Source organism: Rhinoderma darwinii, chromosome 2, assembly GCF_050947455.1.
Source record: "Rhinoderma darwinii isolate aRhiDar2 chromosome 2, aRhiDar2.hap1, whole genome shotgun sequence".
Taxonomy (NCBI): Eukaryota; Metazoa; Chordata; class Amphibia; order Anura; family Rhinodermatidae; genus Rhinoderma; species Rhinoderma darwinii.
In genome coordinates, this window is record NC_134688.1 from 366,211,696 (window position 1) to 366,227,126 (window position 15,431).

The 15,431-nt window shown below is 45.8% G+C and overlaps 1 protein-coding gene across 8 annotated transcripts in view; it reads left to right on the forward strand.

Annotated features, from left to right (window-relative positions):
- Positions 1-15,431, forward strand: part of ST7L (suppression of tumorigenicity 7 like) — a 245,254-nt gene that overhangs the window by 111,222 nt on the left and 118,601 nt on the right. For all 8 annotated transcript variants that reach the window (XR_012881529.1, XM_075853863.1, XM_075853860.1 and 5 more), the window contains one exon: positions 1,414-1,564. Coding sequence is in view for 7 of the 8 variants with exons in the window: in XM_075853863.1 (XP_075709978.1) it covers positions 1,414-1,564 (151 nt within the window). In the remaining variant the exon portion in view is untranslated. The remainder of the gene's footprint in view (positions 1-1,413; positions 1,565-15,431) is intronic.

Consider the following 15,431-nt stretch of genomic DNA (forward strand, 5'->3'; position numbering starts at 1 on the left):
TACGCCGCACAGTGAACGGCGTCAATTTAAAAACGCATAGAACAATGGCAGAATTTCAGTTTTTTTTTATAATCCCCCCCAAAAAAGTTAATAAAAGTTAATAAAAAAATTATATGTACCCAAAAATGGTGCTATTAAAAAGTACAACTAATCCCGCAAAAAACAAGTCCTCATACAGCTATGTAGACGAAAAAATAAAAAAGTTATAACTCTTTGAATGCGACTATAGAAAAACGAGTAAAATAGGGCCTAAAATGGGCTGGTCACTAAGGGGTTAAACTAGAATGTTTCTAAATATTTTGTGCAAAAGTTGTACAAGCACTGTTTTTCAATTTTCTCTTAAAGTATTTTTTCATTTAAAAACAAAAATATAGTGAAAATATTCTGATGAGACATTTTAGATTTTACCTTGCCTTCTCTTCCTCTGTTATGCTATCAATCCTATGATGCTTCAGGACATCGCATGAGTAGCTAGAACCAGTACCAACTCTGCTTACTGGGAAGACATTGTTGTACTCATTCCCTTAATATTCTCCCAAATAAGGTATAAGTATAGAACCAGGGAGGCCGAGCTGTTTTCTACTATGACTGTGTTACAGGAATCTGTCTAAACATCATCAATAGCTGTGATAGAAATTTGTGTCCCCCTTCTCTCTGTGGAGAGCCTGTTTGGGACAGTATTTGCAATTTCATCATACAGGAATTTATGGTGCCCAATTGGCACAAGTAGAAAAAACAAATTCACTAAAGCCTTTTTCAGACTATTGCTATGCAACGGCCCAGTGTGATATTTAGTATTAGAAGCAGCGAGAAAAACAAATGGTCACCAACTTTCATGGACTCCTGAATGGAAGATTTACCTAGTTTTAGCAATAGAGTAGTGTATTATCACTACTATATCGATTGTTGCCCAGCTTTCCTATACACTGATATGACTAAGTTTTAATAACATGACCGGAAAACAATTCAAGGGCAGAACATTTACATTTTACATGGTATATTTATGTAAATTAGATATTAAAGAAGATTCTGTATTTTAATATCTAGAGCTAAATTAAAAGAGCAGTAGACATGCAAAAATTGATCTTGGGTACCATTATGGAGAAACATATAATACCAACAAACAAAATCTGCAAATGGGTAAGATATTCACAGCAGCAGTTCCAGCGATCAACATTCAGAGATCTTGTTTTAATGCATTATATTTTTCAAAGTAAGAACATGTCTAGTGATCTTTTGGACTGTTCACACTAGTCTTCTATTACTGGAAGATCTGTTATTAATGAATGGAAATGGAAAGCATTTGGGGTTAAATTGACTTTTTATTTGTTGTTGTTTTTTATTTCCTAAGGGGTGGACTTGCCCACAAAAAACACCACCACACCGCTATATTATTGTGCTTTTCTGTTCCAGTACCTGTTAGAAATGAAGAGCCTAATTATGCCACCAGAGCATATACTGAAGCGCGGAGACAGTGAAGCAGTGGCATATGCCTTTTTCCACCTTCAGCACTGGAAACGGGTGGAAGGAGCACTGAATTTACTACACTGTACATGGGAGGGCAGTAAGTATGCCTTTCTTCTATACCGTACCCTTTGTGGCTTTACTACATATATTTGTAACCTGCCCATATTAATTAAATTGTCAGCACCATTGGAATGCTCTGCTGCCTGTATTAGTTTCAAAGGGAGCCCCTAGCACTCGTGTTATTGTTTGAAGTGGGAATACTAATTTAGTTATCTCAATGCACCATTCACAAGACATCAAAGAGAACATCTTATCTATATCAGTCCCACTAGGGTCTTTGTAATGAAGATGTGTTTTCAAAATTAGACCTACATGTAGCCTTTTATCTTTTGTTTGCACAAGAAAATATGTTTTTTATAGTTTTGTCATAACACAATGCAAATTCCATGACATTTGAATTATGCTGTTAGTTTCAAGAGCTGCTGTCAACCGAAAGTCGTTTTTTTTAAAAAAAATGTTTCCGAAATAAAAAAAATTCTGTTACTTATATAGCGCCGACATATTCCGCAGCGCTGTTCAGAGGTCCTCACTTACTGTCCCTATTGGTGCTCACAATCTAAATTCCCTATCGGTGTGTTTTTGGGGTGTGGGAGGAAACTGGAGTACCCGGAGGAACATACAGGGAGAACATACAAACTCCATGCAGATGTTGTCCTTGGTTGGATTTGAACCCTGGACTCCAGCTCTGCAAGGCAATACTGCTAACCACTGAGTCACCGTGTTTTTTTAAATTTTATTTTCTATGGCTATTCATATAAAAATAGGTTTAGAATTGTCTATTTTTATCACTAGAACACACAATTGGCTAACACTTCAGCTTTACCTGTGCTATGGGACTATAGGGGTCGCAATTGCCTTTCCCAGCCTAATAATACCAGCCTGTATCCGCGCCAGTTCCCAACCACCACTACAGATGATCGGATACTGAATCGTACCCGGCTATTCCCTGTACCCCTGGTGGCGGTGGGTATCGGGGTAATAATGGGGGATAGTGTTAGCCTCTTCATGTCTAACATTAAGCTTCACCTTAGTAATGGACGTTGTCAATCAGCCAGCGGCCATTACTAAGGTGGTAGTAATAAAGTTTAGAAAAATACAAAGACATAGGAAAAATATTTTATTGAAATAAAAATCCCACACACAACCCTTGTTATCCATTTTTATTCAGAATAAAAAAAAGGCCGTCATCGAAGTGATCCTCGAATCCGATGTAACACATAAAAAAGCAAAACAATTATTATTCTTGCCTTTCGGGTCCAGCGCTGGAGCCGCAATGTCAGCGAGCTGGGCCCTATATCTAATCCTATCATGTGTGATACTGTCTGCTGAGCCACTGTATCTAATCCTATAACGTGTGATACTGTCTGCTAAACTACTGTATCTAATCCCATCATGTGTGATACTGTCTGCTGGGCCTTATATCTAATCCTATAATGGGTGATACTCTCAGCTGAGCCACTGTATCTAATCCCATTATGTGTCATACTGTCTGCTGAGCCACTGTATCTAATCCGATCCATAGCTATAGGGTCGTGGTGCTATAGATATGCTGTCTCATATATATATATATATATATATATATATATATATATATACACACTTATACATACACGCACACACATTTTTTTGGGGGGGTATATGCATTGGGGCTATTTCCCCTGACGTTTTAAGACCTTAATGATGCCCCTGCATGATAGTGCTGCATCGTTGGGTCACTTAGTAGACCTGTAAAGGATCTGCCAGGCACAGCTTCGGGGTTAACTCTCATAATTAATCAGTCAGCACCTGAATCTACATCCCTGAGACTGACTCCAGCTTCCACCACTCAGGCTGGCAGGCTTAGGAGTGGGAGAGCCTATCGCAACCTGGCCAGACTCAGCTAGCACCCGCCCTCGGTCTATTTAAGCCTGCCCTTCCTGTCCCTCGGTGCTTGTGATTCTTTTCGTGTGGTTTCCTGGCCCAGCTACAGCTCCTTCTATTTTGATCCTGCTCCATACAGACCCTGGCTTACTGACTACTCTTCTGCTCTTCGTTTGGTACCTCGCACACTCCTGGCTTGACTCGGCTCGTTCACCACTCTGGTTGCTCACGGTGTTGCCGTGGGCAACTGCCCCTTTCCCTTGCTTGTATTCCCTTGTATGTTTGTCGTGTTTGTCGTGCACTTACTGAGCGCAGGGACCGCCGCCCAGTTGTACCCCGTCGCCTAGGGCGGGTCGTTGCAAGTAGGCAGGGACAGAGTGGCGGGTAGACAAGGGCTCACTTGTCCGTTTCCCTACCCCCCGTCATTACATAATCACAAGCCCATACCTAGTCTACCCTGGTCCCTGACACCACTATGGACCCCCGTGAGACCCTGGCTCAGCAAATGCAGGGTCTCTCCCTACAGGTCCAGGCCCTGGCTCAGAGGGTCAACCAGCCTAATGCTACCTTGGTAGTTCCCCTCACCTCACCTCTTGAACCCCACCTCAAGTTGCCCGACCGTTTCTCAGGGGACCGGAGGGCTTTTCTCTCCTTTCGGGAGAGTTGTAGGCTTTACTTTCGTTTAAAGCCCCATTCCTCAGGTTCTGAGAGCCAGCTGGTGGGTATAATTATGTCCCGGCTCCAGGAAGGGCCCCAAGAGTGGGCCTTCTCCTTGGCTCCTGACGCCCCTGAACTTTCCTCCGTTGATTGTTTCTTTTCTGCTCTCGGACTTATTTATGACGAGACTGACAGGACTACCTTTGCCGAGAGTCAGCTGGTGACCTTACGTCAGGGTAAGAGACCTGTTGAGGAGTATTGTTCTGACTTTAGGAAGTGGTGCGTAGCTTCTCGGTGCAATGACCCTGCCTTAAGGTGCCAGTTTAGGTTGGGTCTGTCGAATGCCCTGAAAGACCTGCTAGTTAGCTATCCCTCTTCTGACTCCCTAGACCAGGTTATGGCTTTAGCGGTACGACTTGACCGACGTCTCAGGGAACGACAACGTGAACGTTTATGTGTTTTCTCCTCCGACTCCCCATGATGCCTCCCGAAGTTCCGTGGCTTCGTTCCTCCCCAAAAGACTCAGAGATACCTATGCAACTCGGGGCCTCCGTGTCCCCCCAACAACGTAGAGAATTCCGCAGGAAGAATGGTCTCTGCTTCTACTGTGGGGATGACAAGCATCAAGTGAACAACTGTCCTAAGCGTAAGAATGCAGCCAGAGAACTTCGCGCCTAAGTGATCATCGGGGAGGTCACTTGGGCGCACAGGTATTTCCCGTAAATAGGAAACGTACTAAGATCTTGCTTCCCTTTCAGGTCTCTTTTGGTGGTAGGTCTGCTACCGGCAGTGCCTTCGTGGATTCAGGGTCCTCTACCAATATCATGTCTGTGGAATTTGCTATGTCTCTTGCTATGCCTCTGATTGATTTGCCTAAACCTGTCCCGGTAGTGGGTATCGACTCCACTCCTCTTGCTAATGGTTATTTTACACAGCATACCCCTGTTTTTGAACTCCTTGTTGGCTCCATGCATTTGGAGCAGTGCTCTGTACTGTTGATGCAGGGATTATCGTACGATTTGGTTCTAGGCCTTCCCTGGTTGCAGTTGCATAATCCCACGTTTGACTGGAATACTGGGGAGCTAACCAAATGGGGTAATGAATGTTTTACGTCATGTTTTTTGGTTAATTCTATTTCTCCCCCTGAGGAGGCGAACACGCTACCCGAGTTTGTTCAGGACTTCGCTGATGTTTTCTCTAAGGAGGCCTCCGAAGTGTTACCTCCTCATAGAGAATACGATTGCGCTATCGAATTGGTACCAGGAGCTAAGCTTCCTAAGGGTAGGATATTTCATCTTTCTTGTCCCGAACGTGAAGCCATGAGAGAGTATATCCAGGAATGCCTGGCCAAGGGTTACATTCGTCCCTCTACTTCTCCGGTAGGTGCTGGCTTCTTCTTCGTAGGGAAGAAGGATGGTGGTCTTAGGCCATGCATTGACTACCGTAGCCTGAATAAGGTCATGGTAAGGAACCAGTATGCCCTTCCTTTGATTCCTGATCTCTTCAATCAGGTTCAGGGGGCCCAATGGTTCTCTAAGTTGGATCTACGGGGGGCATATAACCTTATCCGCATCAAAGAGGGGGATGAGTGGAAGACTGCGTTTAACACGCCCGAAGGCCATTTCGAATACCTCGTCATGCCCTTTGGGTTGTGTAATGCCCCTGCGGTCTTCCAGAATTTCATAAATGAGATTTTGAGAAATTACCTGGGGATATTTCTTGTAGTGTACCTTGATGACATACTGGTGTTTTCCAAGGACTGGTCCTCCCACATTGAGCATGTCAGGAAGGTGCTCCAGGTCCTTCAGGAAAACAAACTGTTTGCCAAAACCGAAAAATGTGTGTTTGGGGTACAGAAAATACAATTTTTGGGTCAAATCCTCACTCCTCATGAATTCCGCATGGACCCCGCCAAGGTTCAGGCTGTGGCGGAATGGGTCCAACCTGCCTCCCTGAAGGTGTTACAGTGTTTTTTGGGGTTCGCTAATTATTACAGGAGATTTATTGCTAACTTCTCGGTCATCGCTAAGCCTCTTACGGACCTCACTCGCAAAGGAGCTGATCTCCTCCACTGGCTTCCTGAGGCTGTCCAGGCTTTTGAGGTCCTTAAGAGGTGCTTTATCTCGGCTCCGGTGCTGGTTCAGCCCAACCAAATGGAGCCATTTATCGTGGAAGTTGACGCATCTGAGGTGGGAGTGGGGGCTGTCTTGTCCCAGGGTACCAGGTCCCTCACCCATCTCCGCCCCTGTGCCTACTTCTCCAGGAAGTTTTCGCCAACTGAGAGTAACTATGATATTGGCAACCGCAAACTCTTAGCCATTAAATGGGCATTTGAAGAGTGGCGCCACTTCCTGGAGGGGGCTAGGCACCAGGTAACGGTCCTTACCGACCACAAGAATCTGGTTTTCCTAGAATCTGCCCGGAGGCTAAACCCGAGACAAGCTCGATGGGCGTTATTTTTTACCAGATTCAATTTTTTGGTTACCTATAGGGCTGGGTCTAAAAATATTAAGGCTGATGCACTGTCGCGTAGCTTCATGGCCAGCCCTCCTTCGGAGGAAGATCCTGTTGTATTTTGCCTCCAGGTATAATCATTTCCTCGATCGATTCTGATTTAGTCTCTGAAATTGCTGCTGATCAAGGTTCAGCTCCCGGGAACCTTCCTGAGAACAAGCTGTTTGTTCCCCTGCAATTCCGGCTAAGGGTACTTAGGGAAAATCATGACTCCGCACTATCTTGTTATCCAGGCATCCTGGGTACCAAACACCTCATTACTAGAAACTATTGGTGGCCTGGGTTGCCTAAAGACGTTAAGGCCTACGTCGCCGCTTGTGATTTTTGTGCTAGGTCCAAGACTCCCAGGTCCCGACCAGCAGGCTTACTGCGTTCGTTGCCCATTCCCCAGAGACCTTGGACACCTATCTCCATGGATTTTATCACCGATTTGCCTCCATCCCAAGGCAAGTCGGTGGTGTGGGTGGTAGTAGACCGCTTCAGTAAGATGTGCCACTTTGTCCCCCTCAAGAAACTACCCAACGCCAAGACGTTGGCTACCTTGTTTGTCAACCACATCCTGCGTCTCCATGGGGTCCCTGTCAATATTGTTTCGGACAGAGGGGTACAATTTGTTTCATTGTTTTGGAGAGCCTTCTGTATGAAGTTGGAGATTGATCTGTCCTTCTCCTCTGCCTTCCATCCTGAAAACCAATGGCCAAACTGAGAGGACTAATCAATCTCTAGAACAATATTTAAGGTGTTTTGTCTCTGACTGTCAATATGATTGGGTCTCATTCATTCCCCTCGCCGAATTTTCCCTTAATAACCGGGTCAGTAACTCGTCAGGGGTCTCCCCCTTTTTCTGTAATTTTGGGTTTAATCCACGGTTATCCTCCGTTTCACCTAGTAGTTCCAACAATCCCGAGGTAGAGGTCGTTCATCGGGAACTGTGCACAGTCTGGGCCCAGGTTCAGAAGAACCTAGAGGCGTCCCAGAGCGTACAAAAAACTCAGGCTGATAGAAAACGTTCTGCTAATCCCCTGTTTATGGTCGGGGATCTGGTGTGGTTGTCGTCTAGGAACTTGCGTCTCAAGGTTCCGTCCAAGAAGTTTGCTCCCCGGTTTATTGGGCCGTATAAGGTCATTGAGGTCCTCAATCCTGTCTCCTTCCGGCTGGAGTTACCCCCGTCTTTTCGTATACACGACGTGTTTCATGCCTCCCTCCTTAAACGCTGCTCCCCGTCCTTGGCTCCCTCGAGGAGACCTCCTGTTCCCGTCCTCACCCCTGAGGGGGTGGAATTCGAGGTGGCCAAGATTGTGGACAGCAAGATGGTCCAAGGCTCCCTCCAGTACCTGGTCCATTGGAGAGGATACGGGCCCGAGGAGAGGACTTGGGTACCCGCCGGGATGTTCACACTGGGGTATTGGTCAGGAGGTTCCACCTGCGTTTCCCCAGTAAGCCAGGTCCACTTAGAAAGGGTCCGGTGGCCCCTCATAAAAGGGGGGGTACTGTAAAGGATCTGCCAGGCACAGCTTCGGGGTTAACTCCCATAATTAATCAGTTAGCACCTGAATCTACATCCCTGAGACTGACTCCAGTTTCCACCACTCAGGCTGGCAGGCTTAGGAGTGGTAGAGCCTATCGCAACCTGGCCAGACTCAGCTAGCTCCCGCCCTCGGTCTATTTAAGCCTGCCCTTCCTGTCCCTCGGTGCTTGTGATTCTTTTCGTGTGGTTTCCTGGCCCAGCTACAGCTCCTTCTATTTTGATCCTGCTCCATACAGACCCTGGCTTACTGACTACTCTTCTGCTCTTCGTTTGGTACCTCGCACACTCCTGGCTTGACTCGGCTCGTTCACCACTCTGGTTGCTCACGGTGTTGCCGTGGGCAACTGCCCCTTTCCCTTGCTTGTATTCCCTTGTATGTTTGTCGTGCACTTACTGAGCGCAGGGACCGCCGCCCAGTTGTACCCCGTCGCCTAGGGCGGGTCGTTGCAAGTAGGCAGGGACAGAGTGGCGGGTAGACTAGGGCTCACTTGTCCGTTTCCCTACCCCCCGTCATTACAAGACCTAGCGATGTAGCTGCATACTGCGGGCCGTCGGCCATGAGAAGTTTGTGGAGGGGGGGGCCCAAGAAGAATCTTTGCATCGGGCCCATAAGCCTTTAGCTACGCCCCTGGAATGTACCGTATACACACACTCTGCTGTGCTTTACTGTGTGTCAGAGGTAGACTGCAATATTATGCTCACTCTGCCACTTACTGGTCTTGTGAAGGAGGGCATGAAAAAAAAGGGTGGTAAAAGGGGGGAAAGGAACATATATCAGCATTGGAAGGGTGTACTCCTTTATTTTAATTTCTCTCATTTCCTTGTTTACCAAACCCTATTGTATCTTCCATGGAGCCCAAACTTTGTCGAATTCGGGTAAGGTGTCTGAGATAATAGTGGACAGGTGATCATTAATCAAGATTCACGAAAGTTTCGTTTTGACCGTATCTATGGATATAGTCGTGCACCAAGATCTGGCAATAGCAATATTTTGACGCAAAATTATTTAAATATATGGTGTAGAGAGCCACTTGACAGAGCACCAACTGGATCCTCAGAGAGCGATATGTCAGTGAGGGAGGAAATAAGATCGTATACCTCTGTCCAAAAGCTTTGCACAATGGGGAATTCCCATCAAATATGGAACATAGTACTTGTACCATCTCATGCGTACTTTATAACCAGCTTCCACTAATGAAGTATTGATGGATACCTTAGAAGTTAAGGATGACATGTCTTGCCATTGTCTGACATCCAACTCCCTGCCAACCTTTGATTCCCATTTTGTGATATAGGATAGTTTACCCGGTGGGGAAACTAGTTCCAAATATAATAAAGATATAAGGCAGGGCGTTGTAGGCCAGGGGAAAATCAGTGTTACAACATATAGTAGCAAGTCGGAACCTCTTAGCCAGCACATCCCACAAACCCAACGGTTGTGACAATATTGGAGCCAGGATAGTAGGTCGACGGTGGGTGTGACGCCAGAGAACAGTTTTGATAGGGATCAGGTAGCATGCATATGCTTCCAGTTTCACCCATTGAGGACGAAAGGTTCTGGAGAAAATATCAGTTGCCTAAGCTAAACGAGCAGCATTATATTAGCTAATCGGATTTGGTACTCCTAAACCACCAATGTTTTTTGCAGTGTATATTGTGGCTCTTGCAGTACGGGGACCTCTATCTCCCCATATGAACTTCAAAAGAATGCGTTGAAAGCGTTTCGGGTCTAGTAAGGGTATTCCAATAGGTATTGTATGAAACAAATATAAGAGTCTGGGTAACAATGTCATCTTGACGGAGGCGACTCAACCAAACCAGGGGAGATGATCGTGTGACTAAGCCAAAAGATCAGTTTCCAACTTTTTAAATATGGGAGGAAAATTAGCTTTTTATGAAGTGTCCACCGAAGAAGTCAATTTGATTCCCAGATACATTAATTTCTGAAATGCCCACTGGAAATCAAAATTGAACTTCAATAGTTTAACTAGCCTGTCTCGTAGAGTAAGATTAAGGGCCAGGGACTTTTGATGATTAATGCGTAGCCCTGACTATGTCCCTAAAGTGTATAGGGAATTAAATAGATTTGGCAGTGTAGTAATTGGCAATGTGATAAACATTAAAATATCGTCCGCGAACAAGGCACATTTATGCTCAACCGAACCAATCGACACTCCTTTAATGATTTGAGTCTGTCAAATTAGGTTTGCCAGAGGCTCTGTGGCCAGTGCAAACAAAACCGGTGATAGAGGGCAACCCTGCCTCGTGCCCATTCTAATAGGGATAGAATCATACAAAAATCCCTTTGAGTGTCTTTTGGCTTCAGGATGTGCATAACGAACTTTCAGTATCTTGAGAAAATGTGTCCTAAATCCTATCTGAGTTAGTACATAGCAAAGGTAGTCCCATGAAAGGGAATCAAAAGCTTTTTGTATGTCTAAACTCAAGAGCAATCCCTGTCACGAGTTCCTTTTATCCATGTTGGACTGGATTGCAGATATGTGTTAGGTTAGGTGTGGGGCTAGTATATTTTTACTTTTTTTTATAAGAGGGTGAGGGAAAGCCATCTGGGCCTGGTGCTTTATTAGCTTATAATGTTTTAATTGCGTCAATAATTTCTTATATGGTAAATACATATTCTAAAGCTTCTTTATCCTTTTGAGACAGGGATTTCGGTATGGCTTGTGCTAAAATAGAATGGGCGTTTTGGAAATTAATAGTAGGGGATAGAGAATATAAAGTGCAGTAAAAATCATGAAATTCTCAAAGAATTTTTTCAGGATTTTGGGACAAACTACCATCTGACAGTCATAGTATTGGTGGTGCCACCACTGACATTCTGGGTGTCAGTCGTCTAGCTAGTAGCTTGCCAGGCATATCACCCTGGGTGAAAAAGTGGTGGTGACACCACCGTAAACTCATTTCTGCCCAACTAGTCAAGCACATATTAAGGTCTGTTCTAGCCAGTTCAAATTTATGTCCAAGGTCGGGAGTCGGATTTGTTTTAAGTTGTCGTGACACATCTTGAAATGCTTTATCATTCTAAGTGAGGTTTTAATTTGTTTTTTTAAAATGTGAAGCCAGTTGTATGAGTTTCCCTCTCATCGTTGCTTTATGAGCTTTCCAGTTACTTATAGGTGAGGTGTCCTGTGGCTGTTTTACTACAAAGCATGTTTCCAACTTTTTGCGAAATTCCGTCAAGATCCCTGGATATGATAGCAATGATTCATTTAGCCTCCAAGAGGTTATCGGCAGACGTTCACACAAGGCTACCACAAATACCAAGTAGTCGATATTATGCGGACATCCTGAATTCCCAGGATCAAACAAGAAGACAAATATATGGTCAATCCGTGTGTATAGTTTGTGAGCCGAGGAATAAAACGTATTATATCTGGTGGCAGGATTACAATCTCTCCATATATCAATCACATCGATAGAGTGTAGGAAGCGTGCCATAGAAAGACTGTGTTTTTAGGGGAAATCAATTTGGAGTGAAGGGAACTCGACATATCCAAGGCCAGATTAGCGTACCCTCTTAAAATTACCGGGCCTTCTATCAATGGGTGCAACTGGTGCCACATGTGTTTGAAAAAAGCTACTTGATTGGAGTTAGGTACATAATATGCAATAAACATAATAGAGCAATCATGAAGAGTACCTGAAACTAGCCAGAAGCAACCTTCTTGATCCGAAAAAGTAGTAGTTGGAGTGAAAGGGACTGTGTGGGCTAACCAAATTCCTACTCCCTTGTGCTTGGGAGATGCGCTGACCAAAAAGTGTTGGGGGTATGATCTGCGGAAGAATATTGGAGTGGATGATAGGGAAAAAGGGGTTTCTTGAAGGAAAAGGATATCAGCATGAATAGCTTTATAGTACAAAAAGGCTTGTCTGTGTTTCATTTGTTAATTAAAACCTTAAACATTATGAGTTATTCTGGAATAGGATTTAGGTTGTACATTTGTAGCCATCAGTTAAATGTGTAGAAGACATCAATAAAAATATATTGTAGGGAAGGGGGTGGCATATAGTAAAAAAGTGTGTGTGTATATAGTATATGGTTTGTAGACCTACTGGTCCGGCAAGGCTAGCAACTAGCAGCCCTTCACTAGAGCTTGGCTTAAACTAAGCAGTAAAGAGCCATCCTAGCAATCTACCTGTCTGAATAATATGATATAACCGTAGAATATATAAAGTATTAAGCCGATTTTCAAAGGTTCGTGGATTATAATATTGTGGTAGAGATATAGAATATGCGAATGGCCCCGGGAAGGTTATATTTCAGCTGGTCAGGGTGTTATATATCTCAAGATAGGGGGATAGTGCAGCAAGGGTAGTATAGGCACAACTGGAGTATATAGAAGATACAAAGCCATTCTTAACTAGTTAAAGATTTCAAGCATCTGTATATTAGAGAAAAGCCCAAGTTAAAAAGCTAAGCAATAGAATATACATTTCATAAGATTCCCTCATCAGAAAAAAGTAAATAGAACATAATTAACGTATGTTATATTAACATGTCTATAGAAATGCACTCTGACGTATACAAATTAACATTAGAGTGTAGTTGTAATGGCAGGAAGGAGGTGAAGGGAAAGTGAGCCCTAATCTACCCACCGCCTTGTCCCTGCCTACTTGCAACGACCCGCCCTAGGCGACGGGGTACAACTGGGCGGCTGTCCCTACGCTGTCTAAGTGCACGGGAGAACAAACGGGGAACACGCAAGGGAAGGGGCAGTCGCCCACGGAACGCCGCGAGGAAACGGGGCGGTGAATGAGTAGTCCGGACCAGGATGAAGTGGAGTATACCCAAGTGAGCACGGAGGAGGAAGCAAGCCAGAGGCAAAGCAAAGCAGGTTAAGCGGAACTGCAGCAAGGCAGATGCAGGCTGGAGCAAGCAGCAGTGGGGCCAGGAATACAGAAGAATTACAAGCACTGAGGAGGAGAACACGGCAGGTGATAAAGGGCAGGGGGCGGAGCTAACTCCGACTGACCAGGCCGCGATAGGCTCTCCCACTCCTGAGCCTGCCACCCTGGTTGGTGGGAGATGGTGTCAGTCGAACAGGTCTGGCCTCAGGTGTGGATTGATTAATCCCAGGAGTATACCTAGACGTAGTACCTGGCAGATCCCTAACAGTACTCCCCCTTTTATGAGGGGCCACCGGACCCTTACTAAGAGGTCCTGGTTTAGTAGGGAAGAGAAGGTGGAACCTCCTGATCAATACCCCAGCGTGAACATCACGGGCAGGTACCCAAGTCCTCTCCTCCGGCCCGTATCCTCTCCAATGGACCAGGTACTGGAGGGAGCCCTGGACCATCCTACTGTCCATAATCTTGGCCACCTCGAATTCCACCCCCTCAGGGGTGAGAACGGGAACAGGAGGTTTCCTCGAGGGGGACCAGGACGGGGAGCAGCGTTTAAGGAGGGAGGCATGGAAGACGTCATGTATGCGAAAGGATGGGGGCAGCTCCAGACGGAAGGATACAGGGACTTCAATGATCTTATAAGGTCCAATAAATCGGGGAGCAAACTTCCTGGACGGGACCTTAAGGCGCAAGTTCCTGGCCGACAACCAGACCAAATCCCCGACGACAAACCGGGGGTTAGCAGAACGTCTACTATCCACCTGAATCTTTTGTGCGCTCTGGGACGCCTCTAGGTTCTTCTGAACCTGGGCCCAGACCGTGCACAGTTCCCGATGAACATCCTCTACCTCAGGATTATTGGAACAACCAGGGGAAACGGAGGAGAACCTTGGGTTAAACCCGAAATTACAGAAAAACGGGGAGACCCCTGACGAGTTACTGACCCGGGTATTCAGGGAAAATTCAGCAAGGGGAAGGAATGAGACCCAATCGAATTGACAGTCAGAGATGAAACACCTTAAATATTGTTCCAGGGATTGGTTAGTCCTTTCCGTTTGGCCATTAGTTTCGGGATGGAAGGCGGAGGAAAAGGACAGATCAATCTCCAACTTTTTACAAAAAGCTCTCCAAAATAAGGAAACAAATTGTACCCCCCTGTCAGAAACGATATTGACTGGGGCCCCATGGAGACGCAGGATGTGTTTCACAAACAAAGAAGCTAACGTCTTGGCGTTAGGTAGCTTCTTAAGGGGCACAAAGTGGCACATCTTGCTGAAGCGGTCTACTACCACCCACACCACCGACTTTCCCTGAGATGGAGGCAAATCAGTGATAAAATCCATGGAGATATGGGTCCAAGGTCTCTGGGGAATGGGCAAGGAACGTAGTAGGCCCGCAGGTTTTGGACCTAGCGCAAACCTCACAAGCGGCGACGTAAGCCCTAACGTCTTTAGGCAACCCAGGCCACCAATAGTTTCTGGTAATGAGGTGTTTGGTGCCCAAGATGCCAGGATGACCAGATAGAGCGGAGTCATGGTTTTCCCTGAGTACCCTTAGCCGGTATTGCAGGGGAACAAACAGTTTGTCCCCCGGGACGTTCCCGGGAGCTGCACCCTGATCAGCCGCGATATCAGAAGCCAAATCAGAATCCGTGGCAGAAACGATTATACCAGGGGGTAAAATACAAGCAGGATCCTTCTCGGAAGGAGGATTGGCCATGAAACTACGTGACAGGGCATCAGCCTTAATATTCTTGGACCCAGCCCTATAGGTAACTAAGAAATTAAATCTGGTAAAGAATAGTGCCCACCGAGTTTGTCTAGGATTAAGCCTCCGGGCCGATTCTAGGAAAACCAGATTCTTGTGATCCGTAAGGACCGTTACCTGGTGTCTGGCCCCCTCCAGGAAGTGCCGCCACTCTTCAAAAGCCCATTTAATGGCTAGAAGTTCGCGGTTGCCAATATCATAATTACTCTCCGTGGGCGAAAACTTCCTAGAGAAGTAAGCACAGGGGCGGAGATGGGTGAGGGAGCTGGTACCCTGGGACAAGACGGCCCCCACTCCCACCTCGGATGCGTCAACCTCCACAATAAATGGCTCCTCTTGGTTGGGCTGAATCATCACGGGGGCCGAGATAAAGCACTTCTTGAGGGTCTCAAAGGCCTGGACGGCCTCAGGGGGCCAATGGAGGACATCAGCACCCTTGCGAGTAAGGTCCGTAAGAGGCTTAGCGACGACCGAGAAGTTGGCAATAAATCTCCTGTAATAGTTGGCGAACCCTAAAAAACACTGTAACGCCTTAAGGGAGGCAAGTTGGACCCATTCCGCCACAGCCTGAACCTTGGCAGGGTCCATGCGGAATTCATGAGGAGTGAGGATTTGCCCTAAAAATGGTATCTCCTGTACCACAAAGACACATTTTTCAGTCTTAGCAAACATATTATTCTCCCGAAGGACCTGGAGCACCTTCCTGACATGC